Source organism: Notechis scutatus, chromosome 11, assembly GCF_049901735.1.
Source record: "Notechis scutatus isolate UNSWTSFEM ecotype Mainland chromosome 11, rNotScu1.2, whole genome shotgun sequence".
Taxonomy (NCBI): domain Eukaryota; kingdom Metazoa; phylum Chordata; class Lepidosauria; order Squamata; family Elapidae; genus Notechis; species Notechis scutatus.
In genome coordinates this window covers 9,454,913-9,473,054 of record NC_142019.1, presented here as the reverse complement: position 1 = coordinate 9,473,054, position 18,142 = coordinate 9,454,913, and the positions used below count along the sequence as shown (strand labels likewise).

General features: G+C 42.1%; 1 protein-coding gene across 2 annotated transcripts in view; it reads right to left on the bottom strand.

Annotated features, from left to right (window-relative positions):
• POLG (DNA polymerase gamma, catalytic subunit) overlaps window positions 1-18,142 on the bottom strand; it is a 29,992-nt gene that overhangs the window by 1,158 nt on the left and 10,692 nt on the right. For both annotated transcript variants that reach the window (XM_026681853.2, XM_087972756.1), the window contains exons 10-22: window positions 17,423-17,647; window positions 16,376-16,493; window positions 15,499-15,564; window positions 14,873-14,977; window positions 14,024-14,184; window positions 12,410-12,463; window positions 11,302-11,419; window positions 10,415-10,550; window positions 9,344-9,590; window positions 6,916-7,038; window positions 5,425-5,593; window positions 4,355-4,563; window positions 1,534-1,694 (exon numbers count right to left, since the gene is read on the bottom strand). In XM_026681853.2, coding sequence (XP_026537638.1) covers window positions 1,534-1,694; window positions 4,355-4,563; window positions 5,425-5,593; window positions 6,916-7,038; window positions 9,344-9,590; window positions 10,415-10,550; window positions 11,302-11,419; window positions 12,410-12,463; window positions 14,024-14,184; window positions 14,873-14,977; window positions 15,499-15,564; window positions 16,376-16,493; window positions 17,423-17,647 — 1,892 coding nt within the window. The remainder of the gene's footprint in view (window positions 1-1,533; window positions 1,695-4,354; window positions 4,564-5,424; window positions 5,594-6,915; window positions 7,039-9,343; window positions 9,591-10,414; window positions 10,551-11,301; window positions 11,420-12,409; window positions 12,464-14,023; window positions 14,185-14,872; window positions 14,978-15,498; window positions 15,565-16,375; window positions 16,494-17,422; window positions 17,648-18,142) is intronic.

The window sequence follows — 18,142 nt, the reverse complement described above, 5'->3', positions numbered from 1 at the left end:
CTTGTACAAAGCTGATTTCCAGGCTGAAAAAGGTTTACAACCTCTCATTATATAGGATTATAGGAGCCTCTGTGGTGCAGTGGTTATAGTGCAGTACTGCAAGTTACTTCTGCTGCACCCAGCTGCCTGCAATTTGGCAGTTCAAATCTCACCAGGCTCAAGGTTGACTTAGCCTTCCATCCTTCTGAGGTGGGTAAAATGAGGACCCAGATTGTGGGGGCAATATGCTGACTCTGTAAACCGCTTAGAGGGGGCTGTAAGGCACTATAAAGCAGTATATAAGTCTAAGTGCTCTTCCTTCCTTCCTTCCTTCCTTCCCCAGTGGTTACAATGCAGTATTGCAGGCTAACTCTGCTCACATTACCAGGAGCTTGATCCTGACGGACTCAATGTTGACTCAGCCTTCTATCCTTCCGAGGTGGGTAAAATGAGAACCCAGATTGTTGGGGGCAAGAGGCTGACTCTAAACATGCTTAGAGTGGGCTGCAAAGCACTGTAAAGCGGTATATAAGTCTAAGTGCTATTGCTAAGTGGGAAGGAAGGAAGGAAGAGCCATGGTGGCGCAGTGGTTACAATGCAGCATTGCAGGCTAACTGCTGGCTGCCAGCAGTTCGATCCTAACCTGCTTTTTCTGCCTTCTGCACAGAGGTGGATTTGAAGCTGTACAGATGCAGATAAATAACTCAACAAGACGTCCATAACAACTTACATTTATTGGTTCATCAGGTATCCTCATAACTCACGTTTGTGATGAAGTTCTTCTTTAATGACCAATCCTTTGTATATCTGCCTTGTAGTAAAAGATGGTTATCTCCTAACCCATCTTGTAGCGATAGAAAGCAGCTCCCATGAGTTAGGGAGTTCAGGCAAAAGTGAGGGAAACTCCCCCCAACCCCTCAAGGGTCAATTTAATGACCAATCAGGATTACAGATGTGGTCACGTGATATGGACTACATTTCCCAGGATACCTTAACTACATTTACCATGATGCATTCCCTTAAGGGGACAGCTCATAAATCCTAAGTAACTATCCAATTCCCATAGACTGGCTGGGACAGCACACTGTTCAAGATTGACTCAGCCTTCCCATCCTTCTGAGGTAAATAAAATGAGGACCCAGATTGTGGAGGCAATATGCTGACTCTGTAAACCACTTAGAGAGGGCTGTAAAAGCACTATAAGCAGTATATAAGTCTAAGTGCTCTTCCTTCCTTCCTTCCTTCCTTCCTTCCTTCCTTCCTTCCTTCCTTCCTTCCTTTCCCAGTGGTTACAATGCAGTATTGCAGGCTAATTCCGCTCACATTGCCAGTAGTTTGATTCCTGACTAGCTCAAGGTTGGCTCAGTCTTCTATCCTTTCAAGATGGGTAAAATGAGGACCCAGATTGTTGGGGTCAATATGCTGACTCTGTAAACTGCTTAGAGAGGGCGATATATAAGTCTAAGTGCTATTGCTAGTGCTATTATCCAGCAACTGAAAGACAGAATTCTTGTCAAGCCTGATTTTGAAAATCAGTAACAATCTGATAAACACCTTGGGAGACATTGTAGCTTTGTTCCAGTCCTCCTGGGTTAGATGGGGTGACACAATCCATTGTCGCCTCTTTCCTTAAACAATGATCAATATCTACAGCGCTGAAAAAGGCCACCGACTGAGGCAGATCCTGAAGACCGAGTTTAAAGGCAAACATACACCTAAAAAAGGGAATGCTGCATTTAGAAGTGGGAATCCCTTCCTATGGAGTAGATCCTCATCATTTAGAAAATAAGTTGCTTCAAAGGCATATCATCACAACACACCCTCACTATTTCCATCATACGCCTCTGGGAATTTTCCTTTAGAGAAAAAAAAATCAACTAACCTAAACCACATTTTAATCAGCCAGAAAAGCAATTTTCCTTAGTTTGAAAAAAAAAAAAGGGGATATATCAAATAGAAAGTGCTATCTTATAATACTTTATTCTAAATAAGCAAGAGCTTTGGGTTTTTCTTTATCCATATACAGGTGAAACTCGAAAAATTAGAATATCGTGCAAAAGTTCATTTATTTCAGTAATGCAACTTAAAAGGTGAAACTAATATATGAGATAGACTCATTACATGCAAAGCAAGATAGTTCAAGCCGTGATTTGTCATAATTGAGATGATTATGGCTTACAGCTCATGAAAACCCCAAATCCACAAGCTCAGAAAATTAGAATATTGTGAAAAGGTTCAATATTCTAGGCTCTAAGTGTCCCTCTCTAATCAGCTAATTAAGCCATAACACCTGCAAAGGGTTCCTGGCCCTTTAAATGGTCTCTCAGTCTGGTTCAGTAGGAATCACAATCATGGGAAAGACTGCTGACCTGACAGTTGTGCAGAAAACCATCATTGACACCCTCCATAAGGAGGGAAAGCCACAAAAGGTAATTGCAAACGAAGTTGGATGTTCCCAAAGTGCTGTATCAAAGCACATTAATAGAAAGTTATGTGGAAGGGAAAAGTGTGGAAGAAAAAGGTGCACAAGCAGCAGGGATGACTGCAGCCTGGAGAGGATTGTCAAGAAAAGGCCATTCAAAAGTGTTGGGGACTTTCACAAGGAGTGGACTGAGAGTCAGTGCATCAAGAGCCACCACACACAGACGGATCCTGGACATGGGCTTCAAATGTCGTATTCCTCGTCAAGTCGCTCCTGAACAGCAAACATGTCAGAAGCGTCTTACCTGGGCTAAAGAAAAACAGAACTGGTCTGTTGCTCATGGTCCAAAGTCCTCTTTTCTGATGAGAGTAACTTTTGCATCATTTGGAAACCAAGGACCCAGAGTCTGGAGGAAGAATGGAGAGGCACACACTGCAAGATGCTTGAAGTCCAGTGTGAAGTTTCCACACACTGTGTTAATTTGGGGAGCCATGTCATCTGCTGGTGTTGGTCCACTGTGCTTCATTAAGTCCAGGGTCAACGCAGCCATCTACCAGGAGATTTTGGAGCACTTCATGCTTCCTTCCGCAGATGAGCTTTATGGGGATGCTGACTTCATTTTCCAGCAGGACTTGGCACCTGCCCACACTGCCAAAAGCACCAAAAACTGGTTCAATGACAGTGGGATTACTGTGCTTGATTGGCCAGCAAACTCGCCTGATTTGAACCCCATAGAGAATCTATGGGGCATTGCCAAGAGAAAGGATGAGACTGAACAATGCAGAAGAGCTGAAGACCACTACTGAAGCATCCTGGTCTTCCATAACACCTCAGCAGTGCCACAGGCTGATAGCTTCCATGCCACGCCACACTGAGGCAGTAATTGCTGCAAAAGGGGCCCAAACCAAGTACTGAGTACATATGCATGCTTATACTTTTCAGAGGTCCGATATTGTTCTATGTACAATCCTTGTTTTATTGATTGCATGTAATGTTCTAATTTTCTGAGATTGCTGATTTGGGGTTTTCATGAGCTGTAAGCCATAATCATCACAATTATGACAAATCACGACTTGAACTATCTTGCTTTGCATGTAATGAGTCTATCTCATATATTAGTTTCACCTTTTAAGTTGCATTACTGAAATAAATGAACTTTTGCACAATAGTCTAATTTTTCGAGTTTCACCTGTATATTAGTTGGCCATGTTCTATTTAATGCTTGAATCTGTGGTTGAAAACTATGTCCAAAACTTAGTCCTTGAAGCTCTTTCACTCATTGTAATCACATAAGTACCTCAAAGAAGGACAGGTAAAAATGTTCATCCCTGTTCTCTAGATGCCACAGATTCTCTGGGATTTGTAAATACAATGATGCAATCTTGAACCATCCTACTATTATTCCACAAATATATAATTGGTAAAAACTGCATGAAGGGAGAGTAATTTTTTAAAAATCAGATCTGCATTTTTTAATTTTAAAATATTTTATTGCCAATGTTATTTCCAAGATTTGAGAATAATTAGGACTCCAACACTCTTAACATGTAATCTTCCAGCTAACTGGGATTAGAATATCAAAATTCTAAATAGTAATCTGTCACAATAATTTTTGATATTTAGTTTTGATATGCAGCTACTAAATTACGGCGTCTCAAGAGGATTTGTTTCCAATAATTTCTTTTCCAACTCAATATAAACTGAATATTATTGCCAATAAATTCTTATTGGTCTAAGAAAATTTCTAGCCATGCTGCTCAATTCCCACCAGTTGAACCACCTTCCCCAAACTGACCAGCATACTCCAAGGTCAATAGGAACACAGTTTCCAAAATCCTTACCTAGCATAAAACATCTGGGCTTGCAAACCCCAAACATCTGGAAGGCAGCAGATTTAGAAAACATTCCCAATAAAGTATGAGCTGCTTGCTGAACGACAAGACCGGTGCTTACCGTGTGAGGAGGTTTGTGATCTGCAGGGCAAGTGCTGCCCGATAGCGGTCCTCGCTCTTAACCAAGTAACGCACTTCATCATGGATGCTGATGCAAAAACGTCCATCAATGTCAAATACATCAAACAGCCATTTCATAGATACGAGCATCAGATGCAGGTAATCCACAGCTGAACTCTGAACTACCCAATTTATTCTGCTGGTCACAAACTAGAAGGGAAGGAAAAAAAACCCAACCGATACTGTAATATTTTTTTCAATGAAGATTATTCTTGTTATCTAATTGGGTAGCTGAAATTTGGAAGGTCTGCGCATTAGCCCACCTGCAGCCTATGTTTACCCATCCACCCCTTTGCAGCTTTGATGCGTTGATGTGTATGCGCAATTGCAGACAGGTCTAAAACAAGGCCAAAGACAGTTGGGACATCTCCAGTTACAGCTAAGTCGCTACTTTTAGCAATAGCACTTAGACTTCCATACCACTTCAGTGCTTTTACAGCCCCTCTCTAAGCAGTTTACAATCAGCCTCTTGCCTCCATCCATCTGGGTCCTCATTTTACCCACCTCGGAAGGATAGAAGGCTGAGTCAACCTGGAGCCTGGTCAGATTCGAACTGCCATATTGCAAGCAGCCAGTAGTCAGCAGAAGTAGCCAGCAGTACTGCATCCTAACCATTGCGCCACCACCACTCATCAAATTAAAAAAAAAATCAACTATAGTCCTCAACTTACTGAAGTTACAATGGCACTGAAAAAAACTGAGTTACAGCCATTTTCACACACCATTTCAGCATCCCCATAGTCATGTGATTTACATTCAGACTCTTGACAACTGACTCGCATTTGTGACGGTTGCAAGTGTCCTGGGATCACGTGATTTCCCCCTTCTGACAAGTAAAGTCAATGGGGAGGCCAGATTCCCTTAACAACCGTGTTACCAATTTAACCGCTGCAGGGATTTGCTTAACAAATGGGGGAAAACTCAACACATTTCTCACTTAGCAACATAAAGTTTTTGTGGTCCTGGGTGGAGGACTAGCTGTCGTTAGAACAGAGGGATCTCTTATCTCACCTCGCCCCCAACAGCTGCTGGCTCCAACGCTCGAGAAATTCGGCAGCCCAGCACCGGGGTGCTGGGGGCGTCCGACATGGCGATGCTTTCCAGTTTGTTGAACATTTCAGACTCTGTGCCACTGGCCCACACTCGCTGGCGTACCATGTCCCACTTCTTCCTACGAGACCTAGAATAAGAAGCGCATCCCTGCTGAACTCGAGATCTACAGAAAATCTGACCCTGGGTTGCAATCATTGAACTGCAAGAAGGAAGAGTTGCACTGCAGCAGGACACACGCAGAGCAAAGAATAACAAAGTGATCATCGTCTTAATGACCCCATAATCCCTTGTGGGTGGAATCTGGGCAACTGAAGGGAGCCAGCAGAGTGTTATGATGGTCAGATGCCCTTCCTGTGTCCAAAAGAATAAACTGATACTACAATCATACAAGACCCAAATTTTAGTTTTGTAGCATTTCAGCTTCCGTTTAAAGTGACAATAACAAGTTATTTTTTAGTTTCTGGGCCTTACAGCTGAAAAAGCAAATTCAAGGACGTTTCATTAATGTTTCAGGAGTCCCTAGAGCAGAGGTCTTCAAACTTGGCAACTTTAAGACTTGTAGACTTCTGGGAGTTGAATTCTGGGAGTTGAAATCCACAAATCTTAAAGTTGCCAAGTTTGGGGACCCCGCCCTAGAGTGTCTGGTTGCAATTACCAGACATTTAGGGGCAACACGCAAAGAACTCTGAATGCCGAAGAATTTAGCAAAGCATGTAATTCCTGGCAGAAGTTTGCAGGGTGGAGTATAAATGATTCTGACGTAGAACGTTGACTTCATTTTAGTGCCAACAGTCCATATAGATAGGTAGGTAGGTAGGTAAGTATATGTGTATACTTATACGTAATATATATATTACGCGGGAGAAAACCCGAATAACCAAAGCTTCACATACAAATACCCGCGAGAACCTCAGAAAACAAATACATACATACATACACACACACACACACACACACACACACACAGAGAGAGAGAGTATATATGTTTTCTTAAGTTTTCGTGGGTATTTATATGTATGTTATTCAGCTTTGTTCGGGTATTTTCCCACGTCATTATAGTTGTGCTTTTAAAGTTATAGAGACGTTTCGGCAGAATCTCATCTGCCATCATTAGGCTTGTGTATTGTGTTCGTCTGTGAGTCAGGCTTTCACAGCCGTTTCTGTAGCAGTAGGCTAGCACCAAATTTAAAACAGAAACGGCTGTGAAAGCCTGACTCACAGACGAACACAATACACAAGCCTGATGATGGCAGATGAGATTCTGCCGAAACATCGCTACAACTTTAAAAGCACAACTATAATGATGTGGGAAAATACCCGAACAAAACTGAAATACATACATACATACATACATACATACATACATACATACATACATAATTTTTTTGCACAAATCTGATTATTTTGAAGGAAAAACAACAGTAAAGCTTGGCCTTTGTTATCTCTTACCGCTTCTTTGCTTCTCTTTGTAACCGCCAGACGTCTTGCATGGGTATGGAACCATCTTCTGCTCTTTCTACTGTAAGGCCCAATTGATTCACTAGCCATTCTCCTTCCTCAGACAGGTGGCAACTATAAGCAATGAAAAAAGGAGGAAAGACAAGGATGGGAGACACCATCTAAAAGCTGTCCCAAAGGTGCTTTTTTTCAAGAGGCAAATGGACTTTCTGGGTCTTGTTTTGAAGATGTTTCGCTTCTCATCCAAGAAGCTTCTTCAGTTCTAAAATTCTGAAGTTCTGAGAACAGAGCTGAAGGAGCTTCTTGGATGAGAAGCGAAACATCTACAAAGAAAAACCAGAAAGTCCAATTGCCTCCTGAAAAAAGCACCTTTGGGACAACCATGAGCTGGATGGATTGAGAATCTCCACAGACATCTAAAAGCTGCCAAAATTTACAAGCCTCATGCTGAACCTGTTTAAGCAAGCTCTTAAAATCTGCCTCTGTCTTTAGGACTAGGCTAGTCTAGTGAAGAGAAGGACCAGGGGAGACATGATAGCAGTCTTCCAATATTTGAGGGGCTGCCACAGAGAGGAAGGGGGTCAAGCTATTTTCCAAAGCACCCGAAGGCCAGACAAGGAATAATGGATGGAAACTGAACAAGGAGAGATTTAACCTGGAAACAAGGAGAAACTTTCTGACAGTGAGAACCAACAACCAATGGAACAGAAGTTGCCCTTGAAAGTTGTGGAAACTTCATCACTTGAGACTTTCAAGAAAAGACTGGGCTACCATTTGTCAGAAATGGTGTAGGGTCTTCGCTTGGGTGGGGGGTTGGACTAGATGATACAAGGTCCCTTCCAACTCTGTTAATCTGTTAAAAGTTGGACTTGGGTTCAAATGGCTGGTAGACCATATGAATAGAATAGAATAGAATAGAATAGAATAGAATAGAATAGAATAGAATAGAATAGGAATAGAATAGAATAGAATAGAATAGAATAGAATAGAATAGAATAGAATAGAATAGAACAGAACAGAATACCTTTATTGTAATTGCATTCCACAAATACAATGAAATTTGAAAGCTACTCCAGCACAGTGCCCCAAACACCACATCACAATCATACTACAGGGTATTTAAAAATTAAAATAATAATAATAGGACTAAATCACATATGCACTGTTTGATTCAAGACAAGAAACTGTTTCTCAATCTATTAGTCCGCATTTTAAGACACCTATAACGTCTCCCTGACGGTAACAGATCGAAATATGAATGTTCAGGATGAGAACGGTCTATGGAGATTTTTAGTGCTCTAGAGAGGAGTCTGGTCTTCGCAATCTCTTCCAGAGAAGAAAGAGAGCAACCGATGATTTTTTTGTGCTGTGTTTATAACTCTCTGGAGCATCATCTTATCCACTACAGAGCATCCAGCATACCACACCCTTACACAGTATGCCAAAATGCTCTAGATGGTAGACTGGTAAAAAGTAACCAGCAACTTGTGGGAAGTTTAAATGCCGATGGGTTTTCTCTTGACTTCTTGGATGCTCTACAGGTGGGCCTAGACTTATGACCACAATTGAGCCCCAAATTTCTGTTGCTAAGCAAGACAGTTAAGCATGCTTTGCTTTGCTTCATTTCATGACCATTCTTGCCACAGTGAATCACTGCCGTTCTTAAGTTAGTAACAAGTTTGTTAAGCAAATCTGGCTTCCCCGCTGATTTTGCTTGCCAGGAGGTCAGAAAAGGGGATGCCAAGCATCCAAATTGTGATCACCTGACCAGGAGGATGCTGCAATGTGAAAAATGGTCATAAGTCACTTTTTTTCAGTGCCGCTGTAACTTTGAACAGCCACTAAATGAACCATGGGAAGTCCAAGACAATTCATACCGCGCTTTTGTATTATTACACTTTATTATTAAAGAAGATGGGGGGTCAAATTATTCTCCAAAGCCCCAGAGGGCAGGACAGGAAACAATGATTGGAAACTAATCCAGGAGAGAAGCAACCTGGAATTAAGGAGAAACTTCCTCACAGGGAGGACAATTAATCAGTGGAACAATTTGCCTTCAGAAATTGTGGGTGCTCCATCACTGGAGGTTTTTAAGAAGAGTCTTTCTAGACAGCCATTTGCCTGAAATGGTGTAGGTGCTGCTGCTTGAGCAGGGGGCTGGACTAGAAGACCTCTGCGGTCCCTTCCAGCTCTGTTCTATTTCTATTATTTCTATTTCTATTCCATTCTGCTTGTATTATTATACTCAGAGCTGCATGGATTGGGACAGCCTCTAAATCAGGGGTCCGGCAACTTAAGACTTGGGACTTCAACTCCCAGAATTCTGGCTGAGGAATTCTGGGAGTTGAATCCAATCTCAAGTCAATCCACCAAATCATTCAATAAAGCAGAAATCCCTTCTCTGCCAAGGCCACCTTACCGTCGGATTCCTTTTGTGACAGTGTACATTTTCCGGGCCTTCTCACCGGCTTCCTGTTCTGTCAGGCGGTGGTTGAACTGCATGAGGAGACGCTCGGCAAACGCCTGCCCTGCCCCGTAGATGCGCCCGTAGTTGAACACCTTGGCATGCTCTCGGCTGATGCCCACGGTGGAGGCCGTCTTGCTGTGCAGATCTGTGTTGTTGCTCTTCTTCCCTTGAAGGGTCATCCAGCCAAATGCGGTGCAGCCTTTGAAGGGGTGGAAAAAGGGGGTCAGGAAGCAAAAGATCATCTCTTTTTTAAAAAACTTTTATTTTTTATTTTTGACAACAAACATTGACAAACACAAACATAAAACACCAAGTACAATGTGTCGGTTGGTACATATCTTTTGTGCACGATATCAACAGTCTTTCCCTTCTAAATTTAAATTAAAATTCATATTGTATAGATCAACTATGCATATTATATTATAATCAAATCATTAGACTTTAATTACAGATTCACATCATCCAAATCTCAACTTTTATAAAGCCTAGTTCATAATATTCATTTCACTGTGATCAATTATAACATATAATTGCGTTGTATTATCTGCAAAAGATCATCTCAAGGTGGCTTAAGAACCAAGAACAGACGTTTTGCTTCTCGTCCAAGAAGCTTCTTCCGCTCTGACTGGATGGTGAGGGAATGGAAGGATTTATATTTATATTCCTTGCAGACAGCATTAGTCATTTGCATCCTTTTGGAGGGTCATTGGGGCCACTTGGAGGTTTATCTGTGTCTTCAGGGTCACCTGAGTAGTGCTCCTGGTTCCTGTATTGTGCAATTTTTTTTTGGTCTGGAAATCCGTTCTACTCCCACCTCATTCGAAATTCTAGTCCCAATTGTGGGGGAATAAACTGAGGATACCTATTCAAGAGACCTTTTAAAAATAGGAGACAATAAATGTACTGAACATTGATCTATCAAGAGCTGTTAACAGAGAGGACACAGAGAATGTTGATGCTTCAGGCACAATATTTTGACTGCCAAATACCCAGGAGAAAACTTCTCAGCATACCGATACTTACCATGCATGCCAGCAAAATGGGCTTCTCCCAAAACAGCTGCAATCCAAAGTTCTTGAGAATCAACATCAGCTCCAACCATATGGTAACCAGGAGGAGCCTGAACGATAGCTTTCAGCTCACTGCCCACCCGGTCAGTCTGCAAGAAATAGGAAATAGGAAAAAGATTTTGCTTCTCGAGAAGCCGCAGTCTATCTGTGGGCTTGGATTAAAAGGCAATGCCTTTCTCTCCTCCATCATTTCGCTCACCAAAAGACTCATTCTTCAAAATGGACAGTTAGTCATGCTGTTTTATCAGTTCCACGTGTGTGTCGATGGTTTGTGTCTTGCATTGGGTATGGCAGAAAAAAACCCAAATTTATTCTGCTCTTCCATATGTCCTAATCTTAGCCCTGCCATATAGGAGGGTAAAGCAGCCAGAATAATAGCAATAGCCCTTCGATTTATATACCACTTCACAGTGCTTTACAGCCCTCTCTAAGCGGTTTACAGAGTCAGCACATTGCCCCCAACCATCTGGTCTTCATTTTAATAACCTTGGAAGGATGGAAGGTGAGTCAACCTTGAGCCTGGTGAGATTTGAACTGCCAAATTGCAGGCAGCTGGCAGGCAGCAGAAATAGCTTGCAGTATCGCATTCCAACCACTGTGCCACCAACCATTGAACCCAAACTTTAGGACTTCAGAAAAGAAATTACCCTTTTCCCGGGTCTAAAGCAACACAAATAGATTTCAGTTACAAGTCTGGAAGGGTCTCAAAACTCTTAGCGTTATGGAAACATGCCTGCAACTTCCTGTTTTCATGCTATTTCATATTCAGCTCCACCGTAGGAACAGCTAAAAGGTCGGTGCAGCCTTCCACATACGAAGCATCTGAAAAGACAATTTTACCCTGGCATTGCTGGCGGTCAGCCACGTGGGCTCCACGGCGCGCCGAGTTACTGTTCCAGCAGTCACGACTTGTGGCAGGATAGCTCCATAAGCATTCTCATCATCGTAGTCCGGATGCCTAGAAAAAGATCACAGTGAGAACCCACTTCAAAGCCCAGAAGATTACCATCAGCGATCCTGCAGATTCCACATTGCTGTTTGTGCTCCCAAAGCAGTTAAAAACTGATCTTCAATCATTGGCCTTGACATCTCAGTAAGATGAAAAGATCCAGTTAGTTGGTTCTTCCTCCAGCTGATCCACAGGCATGCAAACTACCCTCACCCAAGCGACTGCTACTCCTATGGGTATAAAAATTCCCTTGTTCCCTTATTTACACACACAAAACCCCATAGTTCTAGCCTTCCCTATTTTCAGGATACATTCATTATACTGTTCATCAGAAAATCTGAGCGATTGTGGGTGAGCTGCTAAGCTGAAAGCCACCTTTCCACCACCGCATATAGTGACTGTAATGGTGATAGAGTTATCACCCTGGCATTTTGACCACTAGATAGTTCCTTCTGTAACTATATCCTTAATAGCAAACTGTTGCAAATTTGCTATGTTTAAAGATTGAAATTAAATAAACCACAGTCCTAATAAATAGCCAGAAAAAGGAGGCAGTGTCATCTTCTTGATTTGTTAACTGTGCATGCATTAAGATTGCTTTTTTAAATATTTTGTTGCAGATTGCAGGGAAAAGTACTATTTAAGTGAACTCCAGCTGGATTCTGAGGTCCCAGATGGAGAATTCCAAGACTATCCATGTGAAAAATACAAAAGGGAGCTCCAGAACTATGGATCTTTCCCCTAGGAGAAGACACAATGTTAAATCCATTAAAAAGCTAACTCTGTGAGTTGCTTTTTATCACGGTTGTTTTCTGCACCCTCTTTCCAGAGAGAAGAGATTCATAGTGACAATAAAAAATAATAACTGAGGCCCAAAAGGATCATTACTTGAATGCATACCTTTATATGGATTTTAGCTGAGGTTTCTAGTTTCAGATAAAATAAAAGAGATATATATATTAAGCAACACTGGTCTTGACTGCATTTCTCTATACGTACCTAGTTACAGATCTTGGCAATTCTCCTTTCTTCAACCAAACCACTATCTGCGAACTGCAAGGAGAACAAAAGCTTTACAATAAAGACTAAGCTTATCCGGCTGGTTTTCCTGTCTGGTAAAGCTGACACTGAATATTCCAAAGGCAAAACCAGTAATCTACCTGAAGGAAAGTAGTTTATTTTGATGTTGGACTCATCTACAACGGGGCTATCAGCATTCACCCCCAATGGTTCATCAGGTATGGGTAGTCCTTGACTTACAGCCACAATTGAGCCCAATATCTGCTGCTAAGCGAGACATTTGTTAAGTGGGTTTTGCCCCAGTTTACAACCTTTCTTGCCATAGTCGTTAAGTGAATCCCAGCATTGTTAAGTGAGTAACACGGTTTGTTAAGCGAATCTGGTTCCCCCCCATTGACTTTGCTGGTCAGAAGGTTGCAAAAGGGGATCACGTGACCCCGGGAGACTGCAACCGTCGTAAATATGAGCCAGTTGCTAAGCCACTGAATTTTCATCACATGACCATGGGGATGTTACAACGGTCCGTGTGAAAAACAGTCACTTTTCCCCTTGCCATTGTAACTTTGAATGGTCACTAATCAAACTCTTGTTAAGTCAAGGACGACCTGTATTGGGAACTCATTCCAGCTGCCCCAGATTAGGTCCTCTCTTCATATTGAACATTTCTTGGGTGTTGGGAGCTTGGAATTGGTTTCTGCAACCTGAACAAGTTTATGATAGAAGGATGACATTCTACATACGGAACAGAGAGTTCAAATTTTTGCTGTGCAGAAGAAAAAGGAAAGGAGAGAAAAGAGAATAAGGAAGAACAAGCAATTAAGGACTGTGAAAATATTTACAGACCCCTCATATCCCAGACATAAACTGTTTCAACTCCTTCCCTCAAAACGATGCTATAGAGCAGGGGTCTCCAACCTTGGCAATTTTAAGACTTGTGGACTTCAACTCCCAGAGTTCCTCAGCCAGCTTTTCTTTCTGAGGAACTCTGGGAGTTGAAGTCCACAAGTCTTAAGGTTGCCAAGTTTGGAGACCCCTGCTGTAGAGCACTGCACACCAGAACAACTAGACACAAGGACAGTTTTTTTCCCCAAACGCCATCACTCTGTTAAACAACTAATTCCCTCAACACTGTCCAACTATTTACAAAGTCTGCACTACTATTACATCTTCTCATCACTCCTTATTACCCATCTCCTCCCACTTGTGACTGTATGACTGTAACTTGTTGCTTGTATCCTTACGATTTATATTGACTGTGTCTTAGTATGATTTGATTGCTTATTGTAACCTGTGACTATTATTAAGTGTTGTACCTGATGATTTTTGGCTCTTGACGAATGTCTCTTTTCTTTTATGTACACTGAGAGCATTTGCACCAAGACAAATTCCTTATGTGTCCAACCACACTTGGCCAATAAAGAGTTCAGTTCAGTTCAGTTCAGTTCAGTTCAGTTCAATTCAATTCAATTCAATTCAATTCAATTAATTCAATTCAATCCTATCCTATCCTATCCTATCCTATCCTATCCTATCCTATCCTATTAATGCGATGGATAGTTGGCAACGCAACTGAATTTGTGCTTGTCTGCTCACCTGATGCGTTTATGAGCATTTCTCCAGAAAGAGATTTTCTTGTTGATTTCCAAAGCATGGGTCCCATCGGCTGCTCCTATTCCAGCTTTAAGGGTACCATCTTCCATCTTGGGTAAGAAATCCTTGGCAAATGGGCTTCCAACATTGCTGGCATTGCCATCCTTTTAACAGCAGGAGAGGAAAGTTTATTTTGACTCATGAAGCCATTGACAAAACAGATTCTGAGAGCAAAAAGCAATGCTTCTTCCTGGTTAATCTTAAAGAAACTCCTTCTTCCATGCAAACATAGAAACTTCCTCTCAATTCAGATCCCCATGGGAATATTAGAGATTATATCAGATCAGATGAATCACTAAGGCCCATTTTATCCCTGAAAGTTATTCTTATATTCTAAATGTGCAGAATAGTTTTTCCATTAATTAACATTCCTCAACTGTATTCACCACAACTGAGAATGAGCAAATCTTCACAACAGCAAGCAAAACAAATTCAAACTGGTGCCTCTCATTTACATTCTCTTTCTTTGTCTTTCCAATCAGGAGAAAAGATACTTAATTGCTGAGGTGCCTTTAGTAAGAATTCTTCCAGCCAAAACTCACTGGTGAAACGGATGCATGCTTGGGTAAGTGAATAGTGCCATATTCTCCCCCTCGCCAAAATACAAAAAAAAAAATCTAAATAAAAAACACCAGTGTGCACTAAATCGAAAAGGAAGTGAGGTGTAGAGGAAACTGCAACAAACTGCAGGGATGTCAAAATGGCAACACATGCACAATGCCAGTAGATGCAAGTTGACACTGGCTTCCCCAACAGATACACAAAAACACACGCTGTGAGGTTCACTCTTACCTTGTGAGGCAGCTTAAAAAACCAGCATCCAGGTATATTGACATCATTGTAAGGTCCATTGCCATGGTGATATTCGGGAGAACTCTTCACCGATTCCATTTCGTCCTGTCCAGAAGAACCGATGCAGGATTAAGCATTTGTAAGTCCACCCAGAGTCATTTGTATGTAGGTATATAGGTAGGTGAAGGGACATAGTAGCTTAGGGGCTAAGACGCTGAGCCTGTTGATCAGAAAGGTCGGCAGTTCGGCGGTTCGAATTCCTAGCACCATGTAACAGAGTGAGCTCCCATTACTTGTCCCAGCTTCTGCCAGTTCGAAAACATGTAAAAAATGCAAGTAGAAAAATAGGGACCACTTTGGTGGAAAGGTACAGCGTTCCCTGCACCTTTGGCATTTAGTCATGCCAGCCACATGACCACGGAGACGTCTTCGGACAGTGTTGGCTCTTCAGCTTTGTAACGGAGATGAGCACCACTCCCTAGAGTTGGAAACGACTAGCACGTATGTGCGAGGGGAACCTTTACCTTTATATAGGCAGGTAGATTGGTAGGTAGGTAAGAATGCCATAAGCATGCCTGATATCAGATTGAATTATGATTATGTTCTTTCTTTGGATAGGTCATTACCTGTCTCAGTTCTCTAGTTATGGGGTCCACATCTGTATCCACCTCCACATGGCCAAGCAACTCAAACTGACATGAAAAAAAAAGAAATCCTTTAACATGTGAAACATGTTCTTCTCATGTGTCTGTCCACAGTTATTGCTTTTCTTCCAAGTTTGCATCTGATGAGAAGAATTATTTATAAAATGTGAAAAAACACTTCTTCTGCATATAAACAAGCAACCAATGTTTTACGCTATGTGACATGCAAGTTTTTTTAAAAAAAATAATTAGGGCATGGTCGTTTTTCATCTATAAAACACAACCCAATAAGAATTCTTGAAGCTTCAGGGGGAGGTAATGCAACCTGCAGATGCCTCTACAAAAACAATTGTTGCAAAGACCAAGGAGCCGGTGAGTAGACTGGTTCCTTGGAACTTCTCTGGATAAGGAGATCATCCATCTGTGCGCTGGAGGACTGTTCCTTGTAAGGAGACCACAGAATAGCACTTTTATACAGGTCTGATGATAGGTAGATGGATGGATGGATGATAGGTAGACAGACAGACAGATAGAGGTAGGTAGGTAAAGTAGGTAGGTAGGTAGGTAGGTAGGTTGGTAGGTAGGTAAAGTGGGTAGGTAGGTAGGTAGGTTGGTAGGTAAAGTAGACAGACAGACAGATAGATATATAAATGAGTGGATGGATAAATGGATGGATGGAAGGATGGATAAGATAGGTCTCTCTCTCTCTCTCTCTCTCTTGCACACACACACACACACACACACACACACACACCAACAATCCAATAAGAATTCCCCCACCCAATATCTGACAAGGTACAATACAGTGCACACTCTGTCACAAAACTGTATATCTCATCTTGGAGAGGATAGCCAGTACCTTTTGCCAAAAATCACCGTTTTCCGTTAAGAACTCTTCTTCCAGGTAGCTGTCAAGGGAAACAGGTTGCTCCTTGCCTTTCCCCTTGCAATATTCCCGATACAGATGTTCTATTACCCTATCAGAAATCAAGAGTTTTTAATGCCCTGAATTGCAGCAGAATTACAGTCATCCCTTGTCTAGTGAAGTGTTTGGCCCTTTTTCTTGATTCTCATTACCGAATCACTTTAATGGGGAACAGTCACGTTAGATCCGATATCTGCATGAAAGAACAGGTTTTTCTTTCCAGGACAATGTATGTTTGCTAAATCCAAAGTTCTTGGCTACTTACTAACAATATAAATAAGTTCACCAAAGCATAGTCTCCTCTTAACAGCTCTCGAGAACCAGACTAAATCTTTTTGTTAGCATCAAAATCCACAAACATTGGAGAACCATCCCTGCAGCGCCACTTGCTAAGTGTCATTTCCAATACTTCCTTTACTGTTTTGCTGTTCTCCAACCAAAGACTGTAATACAGCTCTTTGTGCCAGATGTATACACTGTCAACTCATAAAATATTTCTATGGTCTTTTTAAAGTTGCCAACAGAAAGGGAGGGGGGAGCAGTGCAGCCGCTTGCAAACCGAAACTGCATTCCATAAATGCTTTCAAAGATAGTTTCTAGGTGACCGAAATTTCTGCCGTGCAAAATTCTAACCGGAGAGCATGATTGATGACTCTTGGTTATGGACGTGTCCCATTGGAGAATATGACTTAAGATACATCCAGGGGGTGGGGGAAAACCAGGGTCAAGGGTGACAATGAATTATGTGTCCCAGAGTCGGCTACACCCAGGCAGTGCCGGCATGTTAACTCTCAATAAATCCTTTTGAAGTTTTGGAAGTTTGGCTTGAGACTCATGATGTAAATGGGGGTAACTGCCGGAATCCTGACATACACTTGTATACTGAGAGAACTATATTCAAAATTATGCTTCCATTTGACAACATGCAGGAGGTGGAGGTGTAGCTCTGTGGGATTCACTTCCCCAGAAATCCTTCCTTACCTGAAAGGGCAGGTGGGCAACGCAGCCTCTGGATCATCCTCTAACAGGTTGTCCTTCCTTCCTGGCACCAGGTAACCCCAGCCGTGCTTCTCAGAGTAGTGCAATGGAAAGCCATCCCAGGTGAGCCTCATGAGCTTTGGAGTCACTCTCATCTGAAGGCTGATAAGGCTGGGTCCAGGGGCCCAACTAGGATCATTGAGACGTGGACACAGGTTGCGATACCACCTACCCAGGAAGAAGCAAACAATTTTGACACTTGACCAACAACTGGATGGTGAAGCCTGCTAACAAAGCTGTTTGCCCGTATTTCTTTTCTGCGACTGCTGTTTGTGTCAGGGTTCCAAGTAATACACCCACAGCAAACAGAACTCTGAGGCAGGTGAATTCCTCAAAGAACAGGTTTATCGGATATATCATATTGGAACAAGCTGGTGAAAACCAACTCTGAATGTTCCCATGATTTTCATCCAATTAAAAGTTTTCCTCCCTTCCCCAAACCATCAGTCACACGGTCCAATCCCGGTGTCATCTGGTTGCCTGGTAACTTCACCCCTCCTCTCTCCGACCACCTGTGGGAATGTTCTTGGTTCCCAGGAGAAAGTATTTTGTTTTGGCTATAAAACCGCAGCTATCTCTATTCCCCCCTCCCTATCCCTCAGCTCCGGTGTGGCAACACTGAAGCTTCAAAATGGCCTGTCAGGTCAGCTTCAGAATCGACAA